The sequence below is a fragment of the Bombyx mandarina genome, chromosome 24 (genome assembly GCF_030267445.1).
Source record: "Bombyx mandarina strain Sakado chromosome 24, ASM3026744v2".
NCBI lineage: Eukaryota > Metazoa > Arthropoda > Insecta > Lepidoptera > Bombycidae > Bombyx > Bombyx mandarina.
Genome location: NC_143230.1, coordinates 9,229,639 through 9,255,000, shown reverse-complemented (window position 1 = coordinate 9,255,000; position 25,362 = coordinate 9,229,639). Strand labels below are relative to the sequence as shown.

At 40.1% G+C, this 25,362-nt stretch overlaps 2 protein-coding genes and 2 long non-coding RNA genes across 6 annotated transcripts in view; 2 read left to right on the top strand and 2 right to left on the bottom strand.

The window, feature by feature from the left end:
• Window positions 1-5,968, top strand: part of LOC114241622 (UDP-glucosyltransferase 2-like) — a 43,206-nt gene extending 37,238 nt beyond the window's left edge. For all 3 annotated transcript variants that reach the window (XM_028172488.2, XM_089737848.1, XM_089737849.1), the window contains 4 exons: window positions 946-1,165; window positions 1,986-2,205; window positions 3,176-3,279; window positions 5,730-5,968. In XM_028172488.2, coding sequence (XP_028028289.2) covers window positions 946-1,165; window positions 1,986-2,205; window positions 3,176-3,279; window positions 5,730-5,914 — 729 coding nt within the window. In that variant the 3' untranslated portion in view covers window positions 5,915-5,968. The remainder of the gene's footprint in view (window positions 1-945; window positions 1,166-1,985; window positions 2,206-3,175; window positions 3,280-5,729) is intronic.
• The window catches only part of LOC114241621 (UDP-glucosyltransferase 2-like), a 97,083-nt gene that overhangs the window by 37,042 nt on the left and 34,679 nt on the right, over window positions 1-25,362 (top strand). The gene's annotated exons all lie outside the window — the stretch shown is intronic.
• LOC149500048 (uncharacterized) lies at window positions 19,936-22,398 on the bottom strand. The gene is made up of 3 exons (XR_016325280.1): window positions 22,122-22,398; window positions 21,545-21,665; window positions 19,936-21,454 (listed from the first exon to the last, which is right to left on the bottom strand). It is a non-coding gene; the product is annotated as an uncharacterized LOC149500048 (long non-coding RNA).
• LOC149500047 (uncharacterized) lies at window positions 22,949-24,998 on the bottom strand. The gene is made up of 3 exons (XR_016325281.1): window positions 24,909-24,998; window positions 24,332-24,452; window positions 22,949-24,240 (listed from the first exon to the last, which is right to left on the bottom strand). It is a non-coding gene; the product is annotated as an uncharacterized LOC149500047 (long non-coding RNA).

The window sequence follows — 25,362 nt, the reverse complement described above, 5'->3', positions numbered from 1 at the left end:
ATGGGAGTGCCAGACAGACTCGTGCTCATCATACGAGACTTCTTGTTGAACCGTTCGTTTCGATATCGAGTAGAGGGAACTCGCTCTCGCCCCCGTCATCTGACTGCCGGAGTCCCGCAAGGCTCCGCGTTCTCTCCGTTATTATTTAGTTTATATATCAATGATATACCCTGGTCTCCGGAGACCCATCTAGCGCTCTTCGCCGATGACACGTGTATCTACTACTCGTGTAGGAAGAAGTCGCTTTTGCATCGGCGACTCCAGATCGCAGTAACCACCATGGGAAAGTGATTCCGGAGGTGGCGCATTGACATCAACCCCACGAAAAGCAGAGCGGTGCTCGGTGCTCTTCAAAAGGGGTCGCCTTCCGAATACCACTTCGAGCATCCCACTCCCTAATAGGCGCGATAACATCTCCGCCGTTAGGCTTCGAAGGCTAAGTACTAGGGCGTCACTCTCGGCAGAGGGATGACATTCGCGCCCCACATTAAGTCAGTGCGCGACTGAGTCGCCTTCTTACTCGGTTGACTCTATGCCATGATCTGTAAGCGAAGTAAATTGTCCCTTCATAACAAGGTGACGCTCTACAAAATCTGCATACGCTCCGTCATGACCTATGCAAGTGTAGTATTCGCTCGCGAGGCCCATATACACATTAACTCTCTCCAGGTCATCCAATCCGGTTTCTACAGGATATCCGTCGGAGCACCGTGGTATGTGAGGAATGTAGACCTTCACGACGTCCTAAATCTAGTATCGATATGTAAGTACCTTAAGGAAGGGTCAAAATGCTACTTCACCAAAGCGGCGTGACAGGAAAAACCCCTTACCCTGGCCTAGAGACCTTATTATAATAACCTATTTCTTTAATAAAATTGATTATTGTGGGTACAGCGGTCGTATTATCTTAAAAGTTGTGTCGTACTATGTCTGCTATATTATCAGGACCTGCAGCACATCCTGGACTCGTCGCCGCAGGGTGTGGTGTACTTCAGCATGGGCTCAGTGCTCAAGTCGTCCAGACTGTCCGAACGAACTAGACGAGAGATATTGGAAGTGTTCGGGTCATTGTCGCAGACGGTGCTGTGGAAATTCGAGGAGGAGCTCAAGGATCTACCGAAGAACGTTATCGTTCGACCCTGGATGCCACAGTCCAGTATCCTGGGTAAGACCCGAACTACCCGATTTTATACATTTAGGTCTTAACTCTAGATACCATTTTATGCAGACTGCCACCGAATGAAACACACTACTAATTTGGTTCCTCATTTAGCCTTCTCTACTGATATGGTCATTTCTGTGATAAATAACCTATATATGATACATGACCTTATGATACATGACCTGTATGGGCAGCGACTAGTTCCTATTTCAACAAAACCAAAAAAAAACAGAATTACTAAATTAACGTTTTATTTATTGCGCAATCTACCTGGTGTTTAGTGGTTTGCGGAGTCCATGGACATCATAATGTAAATCACCCATCAAGAAACTTGAGCTGTAAGTCTCAATTGTTAAGACGGAGATTTCTTCCAAACAATTCATTTTATTGAATTTCAATTGTACATCAATAACAATAAAAAGGTCTAACTCGTTCAGCCCGCAAATTTGAAGTTGCAAGACCTGGCGATACTGGTGGTAGGACGTCTTGTGAGTCCGCACGGGTAGGTACCACCACCCCGCCTTGTTCACCAACTGACATTAATACATACACCAATTAATCAAGCATTACCCCGATTTTGGAGGTCGCCACAGTCCTATCCTAAGACCTTAGGACTCATATCTCAAGGTGGGTGGTGGCATTTACATATTAGATGTCTATGGGCTCCGGTAACCACTTAAAACCAGGGGGGCTGTGAGCTCGTCCACCAATCTATGCAATAAAAAAATATATAAAAAAACATCAACTGACCAGTCGCTTCCCGTCCAGAGCCAGGAAGTGGGGAAGATATGTTCAGTTAGCATTACCCCTCTTTTCGCCATAGCTCATCCGAACGTGAAGGTCTTCATCACGCACGGTGGCTTGCTTAGCATCCTCGAGACCTTGCATTACGGGGTACCGATCCTCGCTGTGCCGGTGTTCGGGGACCAGCCCTCGAACGCCGACAGGGCTGTCCGTCACGGATTTGCGAAAAGCATACAGTACAAGCCTGATATGGCCAAGGACATGAAGGTGGCTCTGAATGAAATGCTGAGCAATGATAGGTGAGTAGTTTATTTCTAAAGTCATCACCATCAACCAACAGTCGTCCACTGCTGGACATAGCTCTCTCCCATTCTACACGACTGAGCCCGATCTTCGGTTCTCCTCATCCACCTCTTACCGGCCACCGTTCAGATATCTTCGCACCATCTAGCGAGGGAGCGTTCCATTTCACGTTTTCCGCTATGCGGTCTCCACTAGAGACCCGGTCTACTCCAGCGATCGCCCGCGTGAGCGAATATTATATATGTCATGAGTGTCTGTCGTTGATTTTAAGCAATTGCTCGCTCCAGTTATCAGAACTCACGGCTCAGAACCTTATTGCATTGGTATTACGGCGTATCCTTCAAAACAGACTTGTGGCGGCTTGAGATTTGCAGGTGAACTATTCGAAGATCCAAGTCGCTAGGGTCAAAAAGTTCTAGAAAAACGATCGCGTACGGGAACACGTAGTGGAGTCTAACCGGATTCAGGCGCCGATCGTTGGAGCTCTTTTGTAGGGATTATGTTCAGCAGTGGACTTCTGTGGGCTGATGGATGGATGGATGGATGGCAATACCTAAATTATCCAGTATCCATTATCCCCCTTTTGGGTCAACAAAAAGGGTTTGGGTTCTTTTTTTTTTTTTTTTTTTTTGCCCTTGTAGGCAGACGAGCATACGGCCCACCTGATGGTGAGTGGTTACCGTCGCCCATGGACTTCAGCAATGCCAGGGGCAGAGCCAAGCCGCTGCCTACGAAATAAGGGGAATTTATATAAATAAGTAAATAACTAGAAACAAATCACGCACGGTCATCCGGCCTTAAATTAAGATTCCCTGTGCGATGGGTACTAGAGACTTATATACATACTTATATAAGTTTAAATATATACATATATAGATAATGAACACCACCAGACAAAGAACATACAAATCTGCTCGTCACATGAATGTCAATCTATAGCTATCTATTGCCCGTTTGTATTATCAGTTACTACACGCGTGCGAGATATCTGTCGAAGATCTTCGGCGATAAGGTGGTGCCGCCGGCCAAGCTGATATCGCATCACGTGAAGGTCGCCATCGAAACTAATGGTGAGTAGTATTGTGACGTCACTTGTTGGCTTGATGAGACGTTTACCTTTTGCCTCAATTTTCGAGCTATGTTTAAAAAAAGTCCTGAGCAAAATGACATTTAAAAGACTTTAGCGGGAACGCGAGGAGTGAAGTTGTGTGAATTGTTTCATTTTGTTTAATTACTGTGTCTTCAGGTTTAAATGTGTAATAACAGTCGTTTATTACCTAACTGTTTAGTATCTGTAAAAGTGCACAAATGTAGGGGAATGAAACAATGCCGCCGGTCGTAACTTCTCGAGATCTTCGAAAAAGTTCACTAAAAGAGTCTCAGTAAATAATCACCATTTTACTGAGATTATATTATTTCAACCGTTTCATTTAGTTTCATGCTTCATTTTGATTCGCTTCATAGAATTTTTCATAAAAAATAATAATAGGTTGGTTCACAACATTTTTTAATATATTATAGTTTATTTACATTATCCAAAATCTGGAATGACTTGCCTCCGCCTTTAAGAAGTGGACTCTCACAAGGACTAAGCCCCTTCAAATACTTTTATAGGGAGTTTCTACTTAAGCAACTAAGTGCGGAGGCAGGGATTTTGTAGATTATACCACATATTTAAATTTAGGTATTATTATTATTATTTTTTATAGATTAGATTAGTTTATAGATTAAAATAACAGGCAGCGGCAGAATAGCAGCAATAGTTTTAGCTATCACAAAGCTGAGCCACGGCCTTTTTATCTCCACCGTCAGTATAATTAATATATTGTAATATTGTTTAGATAGAATTAGAAATTTATGTCATATTAATTGAAAAGTTATTTGTATTGCGGAGTAAATAAATGTAATTATTATTATTATTATTTAACTAAAGTATGTAGGTACCATTTTGTTCGATAACTTTTTGCGATCTTGTAGGTTTTTTTTTTTTTTTTGTTGCCCTTGTAGGCAGACGAGCATACGGCCTACCTGATGGTGAGTGGTTACCGTCGCCCATGGGCTTCAGCAATGCCAGGGGCAGAGCCAAGCCGCTGCCTACCGTTTAATACTCTCCACAAGCCTCGTTTGAAAAAGGACATGTCATAGCGCTCGGGAAACACCGTGGAGGGGAGCTCATTCCATAGCCGGATGGTACGTGGCAAAAAAGACCTCTGGAAACGCACTGTGGATGACCGCAGTGGCTCCAGGTAGTATGGATGAACTCTACTCCGGTGGCGGGCGGTGCGATGGTAAAAACGAGATGCCGGTATCATCTCGAACAATTCCTCAGAGCACTCCCCATGGAATATACGGTACAAAATGCAGAGGGAACCGAAGCCCCTCCGCAGACCCAGAGGCTCCAAACGGCCATGATAGTAGGGGCATGATCTCATTACTATAGAAATTTTGGGGCTTCTGATCAAAACACTGCGACAATTGGTTTTGGCAGTCCTCTCGTGATGTTAACCTGACACTGTCTAAAGAATTCTGAACAGACCGAAACAGCTGGAAGTCTGAAGGTGCAAGGTTAGAACTATACGGCGAATTCATTAACCCCTCCCAGCCAAGCTCTCTTAATTATTGCTGAGGGGCTAAAGATGTGTGAGGTCTAGCGTTATCATGATGAAAAACCACAACCCCTCTGGTGATTAATTCCGGCCGCTTTCTCTTAACTTCTTGCTTTAATCTTATCAGTTGTTCGCAGTAGAGTTCAGAATCAATCGTTCTGCCTGGCGGTAACAGCTCATAATGAATAATGCCCTTCCAATTCCACCACAGCATCACCTTGTTGCGAGTTAACCCAGGTTTTGCCACAGTCTGTGAAGCCTGACCGGCCGTTGACCACGACCTTTTTCGCACGGTCTTGTCTTACATGATCTGCTTTTCATCACCAGTTATCAGCTTCTTCAAAAATGGTTCGGTTTCATTACGTCGTAATAAATGATCACAAATGAGTACACGGTTCATTAGGTTTATTTCAGTGAGCGCGTGAGGTACCCTAATATCGAGCTTTTTTGTGTACCTACCCAGTTTTTTCAAATGCGCCAAATTTGTTTTGTGGTTAATTCCCAGTTCTTCAGCTACGTCGTAACTACTGATATACTGATCTTGCTCCACTTTTTTTAAAAATGCCATCCATTTTATCCGTAATAGGGCGACCAGAGCGACGTGCATCTTTGACATCAAAATTTCCGGATTGAAAACGCTTAAGCCAAATTTGTGCTGCTCTCACAGACACTGCCCTAGGTCCATAAGCATCGCAAGTTTGTAGTAAAATTTTAAAATGTATCGAATTTCTTCACTAGATTAACTCATCTTGACAGTACGAAAAATAAATAAAAATCACACATTTTCCTAATTTTAATTTCAAATTATTTTCTTTAAAATTTAAACTTTTAATGAGAGAACCAAAGAGATTTTATTACGTGTTCATACATACTATAATGCGAAAAGACTTTTTCCCCAATCTATTATGTTACAGGAGCCTACCATCTGCGCTCTAAGAGCCTGCTGTATCCGTGGTACCAGCGTTGGCTCGTGGACATCATAGCGGCGCTGCTGCTGGCGTGCCTCGCGGTGTACGTAGCGGCCAGGAGGGTCTTATGTTACCTCTGGACCTCCGTGAACGGCGGTGACTGTAACAGGATTAAAGTCAAGAAAAACTAATCTGTGCTTTATTTTGTAAATAAATCCTTTTATGTATTGTTTTTCTTTGTGGAACGGTTGACTCTTATTTTTTTAGGGGTTATTTCTATTACGAGTCATTAATGGCATCGGCAGGCTTTGCTACTGTGTGTTAATAGAGAGTTGCGATCGGTGATTAATTAAAAAGTAGCAAAGCAAAAGTCGTGGAAATGTTAGCGCGATTCAGGTACCTAATAAACATATTGTGACAGTAGTCATAACAAAACACAAGATATTTCACAGAAGCCTGAATCTCGCTTACGACATTTTTTTATTGCTTAGATGAGTGGACGAGCTCACAGCCCACCTGGTGTTCAGTGGTTGCTGGAGCCCATAGACATCTACAACGTAAATGCGCCACACACCTTGAGATATAAGTTCTAAGGTCTCAGTATAGTTACATTTTCAAGATAAGCTCGCATATATACAAGTTCCGAACAACAACATTCGGGGCCTAGCCCGGTGACGCTGATATGGTCTCTCTAGATATATGGGCAATAACCGGCCCGCTGTAAGATATTATGATCCAGCCAGCGAGCCATTTTAAAAAACCTAATTAAAAAAATATGACATTAGGTACATCCTCCCCGGACTGAGTGTAGTTTGCTACGCTGACGACACTTGGTCGTGGCACCGGGGAGGGACTACCGCGAGTCTGCCAGTCTGGCTTGCGCAGGCGTGGCACCGGTCGTCACAAGGATCCGCCGGTTGGCGCTCGAGGTGGCGCTCGACAAAACCCAGGCCCTGCTTTTTCACGGGCCGGGACGTGCGCCACCTGCGGGCGCCCACCTCGTGATCGGAGGCGTTCGCATCGGGGTCTAGGTGACCGGACTGAGATACCTCGGCCTCGAACTGGATGGTCGATGGAGCTTCCGCGCTCATTTCAAAAAGTTGGGCCCTCGGCTGATGGCGACGGCCGGCTCTCTGAGCCGGCTTCTTGCAAACGTCGGTGGTCCCGATGAGGTAGCACGGTGCCTATACAAGGGGGTGGTGCGGTTTATGGCACTTTACAGCGCGCCCGTTTGGTGCCAGGCCCTAACCCGCAAGAACGTCGCCGCGCTGCGTCGTCCGCAGCGCGCGATCGCGGTCAGGGCCATCCGAGAATACCGCACCGTCTCCTACGAGGCTGCGTGCTTGCTCGCCGGGGCGTCATCCTGGGACCTGGAGGCGGAGACGCTCGCTGTCGATTACAGGTGGCGTAGCGACCTTCGCTCTAGGGGGGAAGGAGTAGTTAGTAGTTAGTTAGTGTTAGTTAGCGAAGGAGTAGTTAGAGCGCGGGGGCTCCAATCTCGGCGGTCCGTGCTGGAGGCGTGGTCTCGCCGTCTGGCGAACCCGTCAGCCGGCCTCCGTACCGTCGAGGCGGTCCGCCCGGTTCTTGCGGACTGGGTGGGCCGCCACGTCTCACCTTCCGGCTGACCCAGATGTTGACCGGCCATGGTTGTTTTGACCGATACCTACACAAAATAATCGGAAGGAAACCGACAGCCACCACCATTGCCACCATTGCGTAGACCGCGACGAGAATGACATAGAGCAACGCGCCAGTGTTTGTTCCGCTACACACGCTTACACACGGGTGTGTGTCCCGGAACACACACTGGCGCGTTGCTCTGGATTTGACGAGCAACGCGCCACTCTCGTCGCGGTCATAGGAGAGGACCTCTCGCTGCCGCGCGTCGTGGCTATGATGCATAATTATTTACATGGTTCGAAGAAGAAAGATAAAACTCCAATAGAATGGACACCTGAAGCTGAGCAAGCATTCAGCGAATGCAAGTCGAGTTTGTGCAAGGCGGCCACACTGGCGCATCCGATAACAAATGTCTCTTTTCTGGCTGAGCCTTTTGCTCGCCCGCATGTCCTGGTGAAACTGGAAAGGCCTCCGGGCCACCAGTAATCTTTCAATCATAAAAAAACACACGTGATTTTCGGAATATGGTCGAAGGACGTCAGCTGATAGTATATACAGTTTTTTTTTTGTTTTCCTACCTAAGCTGAGAGCCTTGAGAGGCTATATCAGCGTAATCTTAACTGGTAGTTGAGCTCACGGGGCTCAAACCTGACGACGTTGCTAACACGAACCCTAGCAAGAGCCGTGATTCACAGAATCTACCACCGGATCGGAAAGGCGACCCACTGAGAAGATCCGGCGAGAAACTCAGTGGGCTGTGTCTGAGGGATACAGACCATGAACCTCTCACTTACGTGTTTACTAAAGTTAACAGCGAAAAAGAGTTAGTTACCTAGACGGACCAGTCATTTAGTTTTTATCAGTTAATTCACTACTGATATAAGACACGTCAGCGAACCGGATAGTATAGTTGCAGACACTTTATCGCGTGTAAAAGCGATAGAATGCCCTACAACGATCAATTACGAAGAACTCGCTAGTAAACAGGAACATAATTAAATACTTATCACACATAATATATCAAACAAATTTTAAAATCTGATTGTCGAGAACATTTGAAGGAAATAATTTTACCTAACAGTGGAAATTTAATTTTTTGTAATGTGACAAACGATAGATTTAGACCTTATTTAACATACAAGCGGTTTCCATGCGATTCACAACATAAGTCACCCTGGAATCGAGGCTACGCGAAAATTAATACGCGATCGTTTTTATTGGCCGAGTATGAACAGTGATGTAGGCCAATAGGCAAAAACGTTTTTTTTATTTATTGCTTAGATGGGTGGGCGAGCTCACAGCCCACCTGGTGTTAAGTGGTTACTGGAGCCCATAGACATCCACAACGTAAATGCGCCACCCACCTTGAGATATAAGTTCTAAAGTCTCAAGTATAGTTACAACGGCTGCCCTACCCTTCAAACCGAAACGCATTACTGCTTCACGGCAGAAATAGGCAGGCCGTTGGTACCTACCCGCACGGACTCACAAGAGTTCCTACCACCAGTAAATGATGTAGGCCAATGGGCAAAAACGTGTGTAGATTGTCAGAAATCTAAAGTTACTCATAAGTTACTCAACATACAACGTCAGCTTTTGAGTCATCATACACTTCGTGTGACAGGTCCCAACATATTATTATACACATTGATTTAGTGGGACCATTACTGATGACTGCAGAAGGTTTTAGATATTGCTTGACTATCGTAGACAGAGGTACTCGATGGCCAGAATGTTTTCCTTTTTATTCTGTCTTTTTTTCACGGCGACAGCACGGGTCGCGCAAGGGACAGAGTCCCCACCGTGCTACTGGAGAGGTGCGACAGTCTTCTCTCGCTGAGCTCGGTGGAAGCGGAAGCCGGCGTCCTCCACTCCGTCCGACTCATCGGAGGGAGGGCCTGCCAGCGCCAAGTATATGGCGTTGGTGGAAGAGCGGGCGGCTATTACGGCGCCGCCCGCTACCGATTGCGAAAGGCTTCATCTCGCAGACTGGCTGCTGCCTCCTCGGCGCAGTCCATCACCACCTGCCGAGAGGCCTAGGAACAGAGTAAAGTGGGAGAGGTCGAGCGCCTGAAGCGCTCCCTAACGAAGGTGGGTCCCTCTGACCCCCTCCGCATGCTCAATATGATCGGAAATCAGGTGCGGGCCTGAAGGGCACCTATGTGTCGGCCATGAAGGCTGCGGCCGCCTCATTAGAGGAAAGGACGAAGGAGGTTGTGGACCGCACCACAACTGCGGAGACGACAGGCCTGCGGCATGAGCTAGACTTGCTGGACGTCCGCTTCGAGCAGATCTCTGCCGAAAATGGCCGACTTCGGGCCGGAGAATGGACAGGATGGTGGCGGCTCGTCATGCTGGATATGACGAAGTCCACTGTGGAGCGCGCGGGACCGCCCCTCGCTCATGAGGTGAAAAATAGTCCTCCTGTACCGACACCTCGCAGGACTGCAAAAGCCGGGAAAACCTAACAGAATAAATGTTAAAACAGTTTTACCAGCTTAGAAACGAGATAGCAGACTTTATTAAAATAAAAGATAAATCACTATCTGAATTGAGTTGACTCAAGTGATCCAGATAAGTGTACGGATACGTGACTTAGCATTTCTGGTCGATCTTACAGGCTATTAACTGATTGATTTTTTTAAAACTTCAAAAACAAGGACAGTTAATGGTAGTTTTCCAATTACAGAGCATAATGCGACTCAGTGACGCACAATGCCGAATTATGCTGGTGCTTAATTGGAACGTGAATTAGTTTTCGAATGCATCAGCAGAGTGCGCTAAGTTAGCACAGTTTTAATTAACATTGATTATTTCTAAGAAACTACGACGAAACGAAAGCCTTACAATTTTTCGCCAAGGCTACACTATAAAAAATATTAATAAAGACAAACAATATTTAATCTATTCTCAATTTGACAACAGACGTCAAGAACAAAAGTTTGACAGTAAATAGTATGCATGCGTGTGTGCGTCAACTACATGGTATGTAGTGTGTGTAATGTTTTCTTTATTGATTTAATGTATCTTTTATGCATTATTTAAAAAAAAAATTAGCATTGTGCACTTCTTCTCTATATTATCTATAAGTGTGGAAAATTTCATATTCCTCCGTCCGCGCAATTTTCATAAAAAGGGATACAAAGTTTTTGCTTCACGTATTAATATTATATTACTAACGATAATATAAACAAAATTTCGATCAATGCCAACTTAAAGAAAACAACACTTGTCAATTTTCTGTCACTGAGTCGGTATCGATTGCGAGTATCACGCGAGAGCAGTACTTTTGAGAGTGCTCGATTGCGCGAAGCGTTGCTGTAGTTGGAACATTCAACGTTGAGCATTATGCCGCTTAATGCGCTCTTGTGCTGTAATTGGAAAACTACCATAAAATGCTTTATTTGTACAGCCATTTGAAAGCGTTTCAGATCAAACTGCGCTTGTGAGAGTCATAGATGCTGTCTGGTGACAGTTACTATTTCAACACGCTCTCTGCGTATGAAAATATTGCTTATGCTCAATTTTTTTTATTTTTTTTTATATTGCTTAGATGGATGGACGAGCTCACAGCCCACCTGGTGTTAAGTGGTTACTGGAGACACCTTGAGATATAAGTTCTAAGGTCTCAGTATAGTTACAACGGCTGCCCCACCCTTCAAACCTAAACGCATTACTGCTTCACGGCGGAAATAGGCTGGGTGGTGGTACCTACCCGTGCGGACTGCCAAGAGCTGCCAACGTACCACCAGTAATTACGCAAATTATAATTTTGCGGGTTTCATTTTTATTACACGATGTTATTCCTTCACCGTGGAAGTCAATCGTGAACATTTGTTGAGTACGTATTTAATTAGAAAAATTGGTACCCGCCTGCGGGATTCGAACACCGGTGCATCGCTCAACACGAATGCATCGGACGTCTTATCCGTTAGGCCACGACGACTTCAAAATGCTCACTAAGCTGAAGAACTCAAGTTACTGTCGGAACAATTTTCGAAGAGATTTAGCGACTTCAAAAACACGGAAGACTATTTCAGTTTATTTGCCACTCCTACAAGCGCATCGCGTTCAAGCATTCTTAATGACCAAAAAAAGTGCGCATGCAAAAATAAACTTTACTACAATTACTCAAAACTCTGTTTCCAACGTGATAAAAATCTGCTCTACTCTCCGAGCCGGTCCAGGAGTAGACCATCGGCCATCACATGCTTAAGGCCGCGACGACTTCAAGTCAGAGAGTATTGTACACCAAAAAAATAAAAAACGTGAAACATTAAATACAAAAAAGAAAAGTACAATAGGCCATAGAAAATAATTCGTGCGTATATTTTAATTGATTTCGAATAAAATCAAATTAAAAATTCTATCTAAACTGTAGGTCTAGCGAGGCTATGTTAGCGTTGTCGGGCTAGAGAATATAATATTTGCTACGATTTTAAGGCTTCGTCAAACAGAACGCGTAATTAGCGCGCGTCAGAGCGCTAAACTGACGCCGCGCTATGAAGCCGAGATGTGTTGTACTACTATGGTAACATACCGTCAAACAGTGCCCCAGCGCTATAAGTACGCAGCGCTCTGTCGCGGTGGTAGGACGCTTTGACGTCAGGCGTTGTAATTTTTTACAAATTTTATTTTAGCGTCCGAGTGAATGTGTATTAAAATACTAGATAATGCCCGAAAAAATGGTATAAATAGTTAGAAAATACCCATGCTTATACAATGCCACATCTGAATCACTCGATTTCTTAATACTTTTAAATTTTCACACTGCTATTGAAAGGCACTATGATTTGGCGAATGCGTTGCGTCAAGGAGCGTTAGACTCATCTAGTCAATTTGAAGAGCGCGACGTTAAGTACGCGTTCTGTTTGACGAAAGCTTTAAGGGTAAGCCGGAGTCATTACTGTCATAGACTCGAAGCCTCGTGAGTAGATTCTATTACTAAACTATGGCTATGCTACGGTGTGCACTGCGATTGAGGCATGTCGTCAATTTAGCATAATGCGAAACAGTTCCTTCATAGTTCGCTATAATGGTCACTGTTTAAAACTGAAAAAGTAAAGTCGGCTTATGGAAGATAGAGTTACGTGATAACGTCGGTAGTAGAACCGTCCCCACAGACACAGCCCACTGAGTTTCTCGCCGGATCTTCTCAGTGGGTCGCGTTTCCGATCCGGTGGTAGATTCTGCGAAGCACTACTCTTGTTAGGGCCAGTGCTAGCACCACTCCGGTTTGAGCACCGTGAGCTCACGTACATGTTAGGATGAAGCTGATATAGCCTCTCAAAGCTATCAGCAAAGGTAGGAAAAAAAAACGGTTGTCTGTAAAGTTGGTTTACTGACGATAGTTGAACGTGACAACGTCATAAGAAAATACTGATGGAATGGTTACATTTTTCGCAATTTTCGTTGCTATAAACAATTGACACCACATTCACTTTTCACTGAACTTCATACTTGACGAAAACATGTAAATGTATTATTGTATAGCAGCTGTCCACGCGGATGCATCGCTCACTCAAATAGGAGAGAGACAGATGTCGAACGCTGCCGAACGCGGAGGCCTATTGTGCCTCTTTGTCGCTCGTTGCGCGCTCTCGCTTGCACTTCAAGCCTTAAATGGAACGCCTCAGAGCGAGGTAACGCCGCATGAGTCATGTTTTTTCGTGCATGCAGCCGACTCCATCGAATTATAAGACGTTGTCACGTCAAAAGAACCGTTCGAACTACTACCTCTGACGTCACGCGAGAAGAGTGTCACCAGCCAAAGAACGCTAGGGCGGATCGTGCCTCTCTATCACTCGTTCCACTCTCTCGCTTGCACGCCCAGGCTCAGGCGGAACGTGACATTTTTTCGTGTGTGGAGCCGGTGTAATTATCACGACAAGATTTTGTTTTTGATTTGGTTATATTGGTTTAGTTGTATTTTCTTTTACTTAAATAAGTACCTACGATTACTTTTTAGTAAAATAAAATATTGTTTTTCAAACGATTTAATGTATAATCACTTTAAAACAAAGTCGCTTTTTCTGTCCCTATATCCCTATGTATGCTTAAATCTTTAAAACTACACAACTAATTTTTATACGGTTTTTTTTAATAGAGTGATTAAAGAGGAAGGCATAAATGTGTGGCGTTTATATGCGTAAGCCGGAACGCACGAGAGGTGGGAAAAAGAATATAGTCTGAGACGGGGCCTTTTTACCGCCCAAAATTTAAAACGTAAAAATAATTTATAATGTGTTTAATAATTTTTTTTTTTTTTTTTTTTTTTTTCTACTGTGGGTAGTTGATGTGTATACACTAGTTTGTTGAGCTCTCAGTGTTTTTAATTGTTAATAAATATATATTTTTACCTATTCATATCTAAATGCTATAATTTGGGTTCCAAAACTTGCTTCACAACAGCTCATAACAAGTTCTCTATTAATATCACTTCACATCATCACTACTGCCACATCATCAATAGCGCCGCATCATGGATCTGTACACTAAGTTACAAGAGGTGGAATCAAGCGTTGTGCAGAGGATGACCGAGTTTGAAGCAATGCTGAGCAGTCACCAGTCACCACACACGGACCTAGGCAAGTTGTCACAAGATTTCATCGCATTCCGGAATCTCACACTACAAACACTCAACATGCTGAGATCACAGATGGAGCTTGTTCTCTTGGGGTTGGACAGGAATGAGATGGCGTCGCGTCGTAAGGTCCTTTGTTTCATGGAATCCCGGAGTCAGATGCCACAGACCCAGCAACAGCAATTGTGGGTACATTAACCAACCAAATGAAGGTGGCTGATTGCACAGAAGAGGACTTAACTGCTTGCTATCGATTAGGCTCCAACACCAATAAGCCTAGGCCTGTATTAGTCAGGTTCCAGAGTTTGAGGCGATGCAATGAAGTGTGGAAGAACAAGACACTCCTGAAGGGGTCTAGGGTCATCATTTCAGAATTTCTGACCAAATCACGTCATGATGTCTTTTTGGAGGCCCGCTCTCATTTCGGCGTTAAGCGCTGCTGGACAACAGATGGGAAAATAATCGTTCTTCTCCCGGATAATAAACGCAGTAAGATTGAACAGATGTTTGAACTTCAGCGTCTGAAAACCAAGTTTCCCTCGGCTCAAAAAGCGCAAGGAGCTCCTCAGTCATCTGGGAAATCTCATGACGAACCCAAGACGGCACCAAAATCAGCGGCAGAGCGAGAAATCGGCAAGAGGACGACTCGTCGAAAATAGTATGGCTGTATCTTGAACTTATTCATAGATGATACACTAAAAACTTAGTTATCTATTCGAGGTAGTTGTAATGCGTTTTTGAACATTTTTCGATCAACTTTCAAAATTACCAACATATAAAAATTTTGATTGTAATAGAACTGACAGATAGATAAGTGATAATCATAGATTATGGACTTAGTAGTAGCAGCAGTAGGGTTTTTCTCGAAGAGAAAGGCAATGGAACTATGCCAAACAGCCAACTCTTAAGTTTTATATTGTCAATATAGATTATACATTTACTTATTATTTTGTGACAACGACAATAGCATTTGCGTTTTGTTTTTAATATGTACATTTTCTGACTTAGATTAAAGTGCTTTGCCAATCTCGAAAGGAGCGTCTGTGAAGTAAGTTACAGTTGTAAATCTTTAGATTTTAGTTTTACGTTAGCTTTATTTATTTTTTAGTGTTTTTTACTATTGTACTGTATTTTTGTTTAGTATATATTTATATTATATTATCTTAGTATGTCCAATTTAGATATTAATGATGCCTTCTTCTCATGCTCTTCCTCAAGCTCGTTTGACATAAGCTATGGTAGTGCATTTAGTGAGGATGATTTTTTTTTTTTTTTTTTTCTCGGGCCGGGGGCCGAACCTCCTACGAGGTCCCCGCGCCTAGGGGGCGCGCGGGGTATGTGAGACTCAACGATCTGCAGGTGTTGAGAGCAGATCGCGGGCCCAAGGATTTTAGGGCCCACCCACTAAGACTCAACTCATTTGCGAGACTTGATTCAAGCAAATTTTTTGCCGTTTCCTAAGTTCCTCAACATCGTTCACATAAACGCACAGAGTGTCCCAGCCCACTATCCCGATCTCTTATCCTCTTTCGATTCCAGTGTCGTCCATGCAGTACTCATCTCTGAATCCTTTCTTAAGCCTGCTCTTCCCTCTACTCAGTACTCTCTACCTGGGTATCGCTTACTACGCAACGACAGAACAGGGAAAGGAGGAGGTGGCGTTGCGATTTATCTTCGTTCTGATATTCCTTCTAAAGTTATTGATGCGTCCCCAGGTGAATATACGCAGTCCGCAGAAAACCTATTTATTGAAATCTCCTTTCACCATACTAAGCTTCTTCTAGGCGTTCTTTATAGCCCCTCTTCTCATGTTGACTATTTCTCCTCTTTCGAATCTAAACTTGAATCTCTTTCTCCCCTTTATGATCATACAATAATTCTTGGTGATTTTAACACCTGCCTTCTGAAATCTGACAGCCGTGCTGAGAAACTTCGTGCGGTAGTTACTTCTCTCAACTTAAATATCCTCCCTCTTGCAGCTACACACTGTGCACCTCAATATCAAGACCACTCCCTTCTGGATTTAATTATTGTTTCTGAATCCAACATGGTTGCTACACACGGACAACTATCGGCTCCTTTTTCCTATCATGATTTAATTTATCTCTCCTACAAGATTCGTCCTCCTAAACCCAAACCCAAATACCTTTTCCTTCGTAGCTTCAAGGGTATAGGCGTGGAGCGATTGCGGGCTGACGCGAGGAATGTTGACTGGTCGACTGTCTTCGGCTCTGACACGATCGATGACATGGTTTTTTCTTTCAATAAAAATATCTCGCTTCTTTATGATAATCATGCTCCCATCAGACGTGTCAGAGTTAAACAGTTACCCTCACCTTGGTTATCCGACTCAATTAGGCAGATGATGGCCAGGAGAGATAAGGCTAAACGCAGATACAGAAAGCTCCCAACGGAAGACAATCTTACAACTCACAAGAAACTTCGTAATCGTTGCAATCGGATGTGTAGAGATGCCAAAAGACGCCATATTCATAGCTCCCTAGAGGGTCTGAACACATGCCAAATCTGGAAATTCCTTAATTCACTAGGCATTGGCAAACAGTTAAACGAAACTTCCTTTACTATTAACCTCGACGCTTTAAATAAGCATTTCTCTCAAGCTCCCATTATTCTTAATGACAGTACAAAGTCATCTACACTATTACAACTTTCCAAAAGGCCTTTACCCATGTGCACTCCTTTTACTTTCACTCCGGTTACAGAGTGTGACGTTAAGAGATCCATCCTTTCTATTTCCACTAGGGCTGTGGGTGAGGATGGGATTCACCTTCAGATGATCCTTCTGCTTGTGGATGAGCTTGTCCCTATCATTACATATATTCTTAACTTCTCTCTCTCAAAAGGCTCATTCCCAAGTAGCTGGAGAAAGGCTCATGTTCTCCCACTTCCTAAGGTCCCTAATCCTTCCTCTTTTTCTCAGTTTCGTCCAATCTCAATACTTCCCATTCTCTCTAAAGTCTTGGAGGGTTTAGTCCAAAGACAGCTCACTGTTTATCTTAATAAAAACAATCTCCTCAACTCTTTTCAGTCTGGTTTCCGCCAAGGCCACAGCACGGTCACTGCATTGCTCAAGGTCACCGACGACATTCGCCACGCGTTTGATGTAGGGCAGCTAACCGTGTTGACCTTATTGGACTTCAGCAGTGCTTTTAACTCAGTAGACTTTGACATCCTTCTAAGTATCCTTGGATCTCTTAATGTATCTCCACTTGCTCTAACCTGGTTTGACTCTTATCTTCGGGGACGCTCGCAATGTGTCCGCTCTGATGATGCTACATCGAAATGGTGTGATTTAACTGTGGGTGTACCTCAAGGTGGCGTACTATCTCCTCTCCTTTTCTCTATTTTCATTAATGAAATCACTCAGGTACTGACTTCTCACTACCATCTCTACGCTCACGATTTGCAGATTTATAGACATTTTAAAGCTGATGATGTTGCTCTAGCTATTGCTGAAATCAATGGAGATCTTGGTAGAATTAGTGCTTGGGCTAAATCTTTTGGACTTCTTGTGAATCCATCAAAATCACAGGTCATAGTAATTGGTAGTTCCTATAGGTACAGCACGATTGACCACATTAATTTGCCCCCTGTGACGCTAGATGGAATTCCAATCGCTTATTCTAAAACAGCAAAAAACCTAGGTATCGTTCTTGATTGTCATCTCTCTTGGTCCATTCAGATAAATTTAGTTAGCAGGAAAGTGCATTGCACGTTTCAGTCTCTCAAGCGTCTTCAGCGTTTCTTGCCCTTTGAAGCTAAAGTCACCCTGGCCCAATCCCTTATGCTTCCTCTCCTTGACTATGCGGATGTCTGCTTCCTCGACGCCGCGGAGGGGCTATGGAACAAACTGGAAAGGTTACAAAATTTATGCATACGCTTTATTTTTGGTTTACGCAAATAATATGATCATGTCTCGCAGTACAGATCACAACTTAATTGGTTGCCTATCCGACTTCGCCGTGATGTACATGTTTTATGTATGCTGTTCAACATCCTCAATAACCCAGCTGTTCCCCAGTACCTCCGTGAGCGCTTCGGGTACCAGATGCCCCGTGGTGTACCCTGTCGTACAAGTAGATCCCTTCTCCTTAATTTTCCCCCTCACTCTTCCAGCCGCTACGGTGGTTCGTTCACTGTGCACTCTGTGCGTCTGTGGAACTCAGTTCCACACTCAATCCGTGCAAGTCCCTCACTTGAAGTATTCAGGAAGTCATTAAAGGAGCACTATCTATCAATTTAGTATTACTTATATGTATTTATTTTATGTATTTCATTATATATGTACGTGTATGTATATGTTTATGTTATTTATGTGTGTAATTGTGTATGTATATAGTTTGATATTATATATTAGTGTTTATTTTTGTTATTTTTATTGCTAATTAGATTGTACTCATCTACCCACTAATGTAAAGCTTTCCTTCTTTGAGAACGGTTAGCTGGTAGATAACTCAATTGTTGAGTTAAGCTCGCCATTTTTTATATCTTATCCCAATTACTGTATTTTATGAACAGTGTGTACAAATAAAGAATAAAGAACGAATATAATATAATAACCTAGAATTGTTTATGCCGCTACATCAATAAAATTTATATTGTTTCAATTGTGGTGTTAATTACATAAAACGCGACTTTACGGCGAAATAAAGAAGGGACTCTATATGATCTCATCCTCATATGCATAATAACATCCATTAAAATATAGTGGAGAAATCAATAATAAATTACAGTTTCCGAAGCGAAGCGAGGGCGGGTCGCTAGTGACTTAATAATCGAATTATTGAAATGAGGTTATGCACCATTTATGAACGGTAATAGTGATCACGGGTTCAAAGCACTGACAACAAACACCTTAGCTCGAAAACACCAGAGCTCACAGAAAAATTGCAACACAAATTAATTATTATTGATCACGTCATATATTTCTAAGGTTGCGTACACACGGCATTATCCTGCACGTTTTTCTTGTATTCGTTATTTTAACGCACAATCAACGTTATAGTTCATTCGATTTGCTTGACAAGTCCGTTGAGTATTCGTTTAAACGCATAAGCGGTTTTTTGCAGTACAAACGATATGTGAATGGCTTTCTGTGCAATGTATAATAATATGTGCCACTATTCATTCGTTAAGACGTGTAAGTACTGCAAATAACTTTTTACTGGCGGTAGGACTTCTTGTGAGTTCGCGCGGGTAGGTACCACCACCTCGCCTATTTCCGCCGTGAAGCAGTAATGCGTTTCGGTTTGAAGGGTGGGGCAGCCGTTGTAACTATACTGAGACCTTAGAACTGATACCTCAAGGTGTGTGGCGCATTTACGTTGTAAATGTCTATGGGCTCCAGTAACCACTTAACACAAGGTGGCCTGTGAGCCAGTCCACCCATCTAAGCAATAAGAAAAAAAAACTGCAGCCAATGCCGTGTGAACCGAGCCTAAGATACTACAAATATCAGTTCACAACGGAACGAATTATTCCCCATATCTACATTGAAAAGTAGTGGCAGTGCATATCGGAACACAGCTTAAATCGAGTTTAATAAATATCTCGTTCACGCCGTCGAATTATAATAATATACGTAATATCGAGATTCGCGGTCATTCATTCGTTGTTAGTTTTATTAAATGTTCTATCCGACTCGCCGCGGCGCCGCTCAGACCAATTTAGTTAGTGCATAGATTATACACTTAATATATTAGAGATAGATGCGCAACTCTCATTTTTATTTTTGCTTTAGTTAAAGCCCGGTCCAGCAGGCGTCGCTACGTTCGATTATTAGTCTCCCTACCCCCCACCAGGTGGCTTTTTTAGTAATTTTAATATTTTTAATAACTCTCTTTATGAAAAAATCTTATCGTTTAGAATCGCTGAAATTCCCGGTAGTACTTATGAGTTATTAAGGAATGTTTGATTGTGTTCAGCATTCTAATCGATAAGATCTTTTCATACAGAGAGAAAACAGTTTTTTAAAATAAAAAGCTGTAATTCTCTGTAAGCTATTTAATTTCCCTATATTACAAACAATTTTCTGTTAAAAGATTGTATGAACGTACAATTGTATAAAATTTCGAATAACAATAACTCCTCTAGATTAATCCTACTAGCGTACTTATTAACATTAAATCGAAAGTTATCTAAAAGTTAATTAAGTCTAGATAATCAAATCATTCAATGTCAATTAAGTCATTTGTGCGAAATATAAACATGTCAGCTTTCCATTACAAACATAGTAGACAATTTGAATTAAATTTAATAAATTTGTTTCTTAACGATAGCAGTTCTTGCTTAAAGTTGATCGTGACAGATCATGACCTTGTATGAAAATATTACATCTATAAACACTACCTATGCTTCGTCATACAATAATTGTCATTTAAACTAGCATTGTAGAGATAATACACACACTAAAGTGAATACTAAATTATTCTTAGCATTCTTATAAACATTTAGAAATTTAAGAAACGATTAACCCACAATCATGTTCATAACATGTGACATTTTGTTCTGCACAAACGTTTTGTTACATGATTTGAAAAACAAAAAAAAAACAAAAAATGTTTAAAAAATGTAAAGATGATTTAAAGTACTCTTAAATATTGATAGTTTGTACTTAATGACGCTTATAGTAATTTTAGACATGATTACAATAGTTATACTTTTATTCCCTATCTAAATTATTTCTATTCTGACGTTTCTGATGCTTTAGCTTTGGTAATACTAGATGAAACAAACAGCAGATTGAAAGAAAATCATCTTAAAGTTAATTACATTCATTACAAACCATTAGTTTGCATTTTGTTACAAAAGAAACTGATGTTCGTTACATGCAAATGAATTATAAACATACACATGCAAACATAAAATGTAAATTTATCTTTTAATCCAAATTAAATGTACATTAATATTACATCTAAATAATAGAAAGGGTTTCGAAAATTTTTATTGCACTCAACAGCAGACCAGCATGCAACCCGGCTCATGATAAGTGGTCACCAGTGCTTATAAACTTCAGCAGTGCCATAGGGGTTGCTGTCTATAAATTAAGTTTTAATAAATTATTAATATACTCAAGTCACAAGCATATTGATTTCACATAATGAAAATGTAAGAAACATAATCATGTTTGGGCATTTTCATTTATATCTGCTCATACAGAAAACACAACTTAGCAAATATATTCCACAGTTAATCTAAATAATTGCAAATAATGCTTTTGAAGACCATTGACTTTTGATCATTAATTAAAATCATCTTGTCGTAGAATTTACAAAAGGTTATTTACAAAAATTTATATCAGTATTCTCATATATTACTAACTTACTAATTACAACTATTCAAACATAATACTATAACTATAAGAACTAAACAACCTATTTTAAAACAAAATTGGCATCAATTTAGTTCTTATGAACTATTTCAATTATTAATTTATAAATTATAAACATATTTAAAAAAAATTAAGATCCCTTGTGAGTTCACGTTCCTTGCTGAATCAGTTTCTCTTCTGAAACGGAGAAACAAAGTATCAAAGTATGTAACAAATATTGAAAAAATACGACCAGGAAAAATTTTGTGTTAATGTAATCATACTTACAAATTAATATATTACATAACACGTTCTGGTTCAAATATAGTGCATCAATCTTTTCATGTTTCAGACATTTTAGTGCTCCTTATAATTTTTCCATAAAATTTTGTCATTATCAAACCTTTGTCTACAAAAATAAAAACATTATTTTATATTGGGTAGAAGGATGAACGTGGTCACAGGCCACTTGGTGTAACTTGGTTATCTAACACCAGGAAACAAAACGTGAATGCCATCATCTAACTTTGGATGTGAGATCAATTGTGCTGTATTTTATTTAAACAGGAAATCATGACTGATTGATCATTCCAAAAAACTAGTTCGGGCCCACTTGACAATAAGCATATAATACACTGAGTTGCAAAACATAAATACTGCCACCCACTCGGGACAATTTTATTATCTGAGGTGTGTGTGTGATAGTACGAGACTTAATACCGACTGTTTTGATCAAAACTTAACATATATGATAGCTAGGCAGCAGAAATAGGAAGGACCATTAGTTGGTGCTAATTCATTTAATTATATTATGAATAATAATTCTGTTAGCAAATAATATACCGGGAAAATAGTGTAAACTCACCGTTATCAAGGCATCCGAAATAGCATTTCATTTTCGATCTTGAGGCATGCTGATTTTTAATAATAAACTTTCTGAAATGAAAATAGTTACACTGGCTTACGAAACGCTAACGAAGAAAAAAGTATTGGAGCCAAGTTATGTCTAAAGAGAATTCAAAACAGAGTTTCTCAATGTCTAATCGTCTAATATTCTCACAAAGCTAAAAGTTGCTCTAAATTAATACTACAACGTAAAATAACTCAAAACAAAACCAAAAAAAAACGATTTAAAAAATTAAAGCGTTATGTACATAGATTATACACTTAATTTATTAGAGATAGATGCGCAACTCTCATTTTTATTTTTGCTTTAGTTAAAGCCCGGTCCAGCAGGCGTCGCTACGGTCGATTATTAGTCTCCCTACCCCCCACCAGGTGGCTTTTTTAGTAATTTTAATATTTTTAATAACTCTCTTTATGAAAAAATCTTATCGTTTAGAATCGCTGAAATTCCCGGTAGTACTTATGAGTTATTAAGGAATGTTTGATTGTGTTCAGCATTCTAATCGATAAGATCTTTTCATACAGAGAGAAAACAGTTTTTTAAAATAAAAAGCTGTAATTCTCTGTAAGCTATTTAATTTCCCTATATTACAAACAATTTTCTGTTAAAAGATTGTATGAACGTACAATTGTATAAAATTTCGAATAACAATAACTCCTCTAGATTAATCCTACTAGCGTACTTATTAACATTAAATCGAAAGTTATCTAAAAGTTAATTAAGTCTAGATAATCAAATCATTCAATGTCAATTAAGTCATTTGTGCGAAATATAAACATGTCAGCTTTCCATTACAAACATAGTAGACAATTTGAATTAAATTTAATAAATTTGTTTCTTAACGATAGCAGTTCTTGCTTAAAGTTGATCGTGACAGATCATGACCTTGTATGAAAATATTACATCTATAAACACTACCTATGCTTCGTCATACAATAATTGTCATTTAAACTAGCATTGTAGAGATAATACACACACTAAAGTGAATACTAAATTATTCTTAGCATTCTTATAAACATTTAGAAATTTAAGAAACGATTAACCCACAATCATGTTCATAACATGTGACATTTTGTTCTGCACAAACGTTTTGTTACATGATTTGAAAAACAAAAAAAAAACAAAAAATGTTTAAAAAATGTAAAGATGATTTAAAGTACTCTTAAATATTGATAGTTTGTACTTAATGACGCTTATAGTAATCTTAGACATGATTACAATAGCTATACTTTTATTCCCTATCTAAATTATTTCTATTCTGACGTTTCTGATGCTTTAGCTTTGGTAATACTAGATGAAACAAACAGCAGAATGAAAGAAAATCATCTTAAAGTTAATTACATTCATTACAAACCATTAGTTTGCATTTTGTTACAAAAGAAACTGATGTTCATTACATGCAAATGAATTATAAACATACACATGCAAACATAAAATGTAAATTTATCTTTTAATCCAAATTAAATGTACATTAATATTACATATAAATAATAGAAAGGGTTTCGAAAATTTTTATTGCACTCAACAGCAGACCAGCATGCAACCCGGCTCATGATAAGTGGTCACCAGTGCTTATAAACTTCAGCAGTGCCATAGGGGTTGCCGTCTATAAATTAAGTTTTAATAAATTATTAATATACTCAAGTCACAAGCATATTGATTTCACATAATGAAAATGTAAGAAACATAATCATGTTTGGGCATTTTCATTTATATCTGCTCATACAGAAAACACAACTTAGCAAATATATTCCACAGTTAATCTAAATAATTGCAAATAATGCTTTTGAAGACCATTGACTTTTGATCATTAATTAAAATCATCTTCTCGTAGAATTTACAAAAGGTTATTTACAAAAATTTATATCAGTATTTTCATATATTACTAACTTACTAATTACAGCTATTCAAACATAATACTATAACTATAAGAACTAAACAACCTATTTTAAAACAAAATTGGCATCAATTTAGTTCTTATGAACTATTTCAATTATTAATTTATAAATTATAAACATATTTAAAAAAAATTAAGATCCCTTGTGAGTTCACGTTCCTTGCTGAATCAGTTTCTCTTCTGAAACGGAGAAACAAAGTATCTTAAGTATGTAACAAATATTGAAAAAATACGACCAGGAAAAATTTTGTGTTAATGTAATCATACTTACAAATTAATATATTACATAACACGTTCTGGTTCAAATATAGTGCATCAATCTTTTCATGTTTCAGACATTTTAGTGCTCCTTATAATTTTTCCATAAAATTTTGTCATTATCAAACCTTTGTCTACAAAAATAAAAACATTATTTTATATTGGGTAGAAGGATGAACGTGGTCACAGGCCACTTGGTGTAACTTGGTTATCAAACACCAGGAAACAAAACGTGAATGCCATCATCTAACTTTGGATGTTAGATCAATTGTGCTGTATTTTATTTAAACAGGAAATCATGACTGATTGATCATTCCAAAAAACTAGTTCGGGCCCACTTGACAATAAGCATATAATACGCTGAGTTGCAAAACATAAATACTGCCACCCACTCGGGACAATTTTATTATCTGAGGTGTGTGTGTGATAGTACGAGACTTAATACCGACTGTTTTGATCAAAACTTAACATATATGATAGCTAGGCAGCAGAAATAGGAAGGACCATTAGTTGGTGCTAATTCATTTAATTATATTATGAATAATAATTCTGTTAGCAAGTAATATACCGGAAAAATAGTGTAAACTCACCGTTATCAAGGCATCCGAAATAGCATTTCATTTTCGATCTTGAGGCATGCTGATTTTTAATAATAAACTTTCTGAAATGAAAATAGTTACCGTAAAATGGGGCGATTAGGGACAAATTCCAACTTTATGAGCAATTTTAAGGTAGTTGTTGATGTATATAATGCTATATCAGGATCAAAATGATTGAGTCTTGGGGGCATCTTTGTTGTCTAATTTAAAATTATGCAACTAGCATTCCAGTTTAAGCAAAAAATGCAAAAATAGGTGTAATCCCTATTTACCCGAAAATTGCGGTTAATTGGGATGAAATGAGAAATTTCCTAGGGTTGGCACTACTTTTATTTTTATATATAGTTTTAATTTATTTATTTATTTAGTTGCAACAACAAAGTGATCATCAATAAAAAAAATTGAAAAACTGACAAAAGTACATGGCAGACATCACCTCAATTAT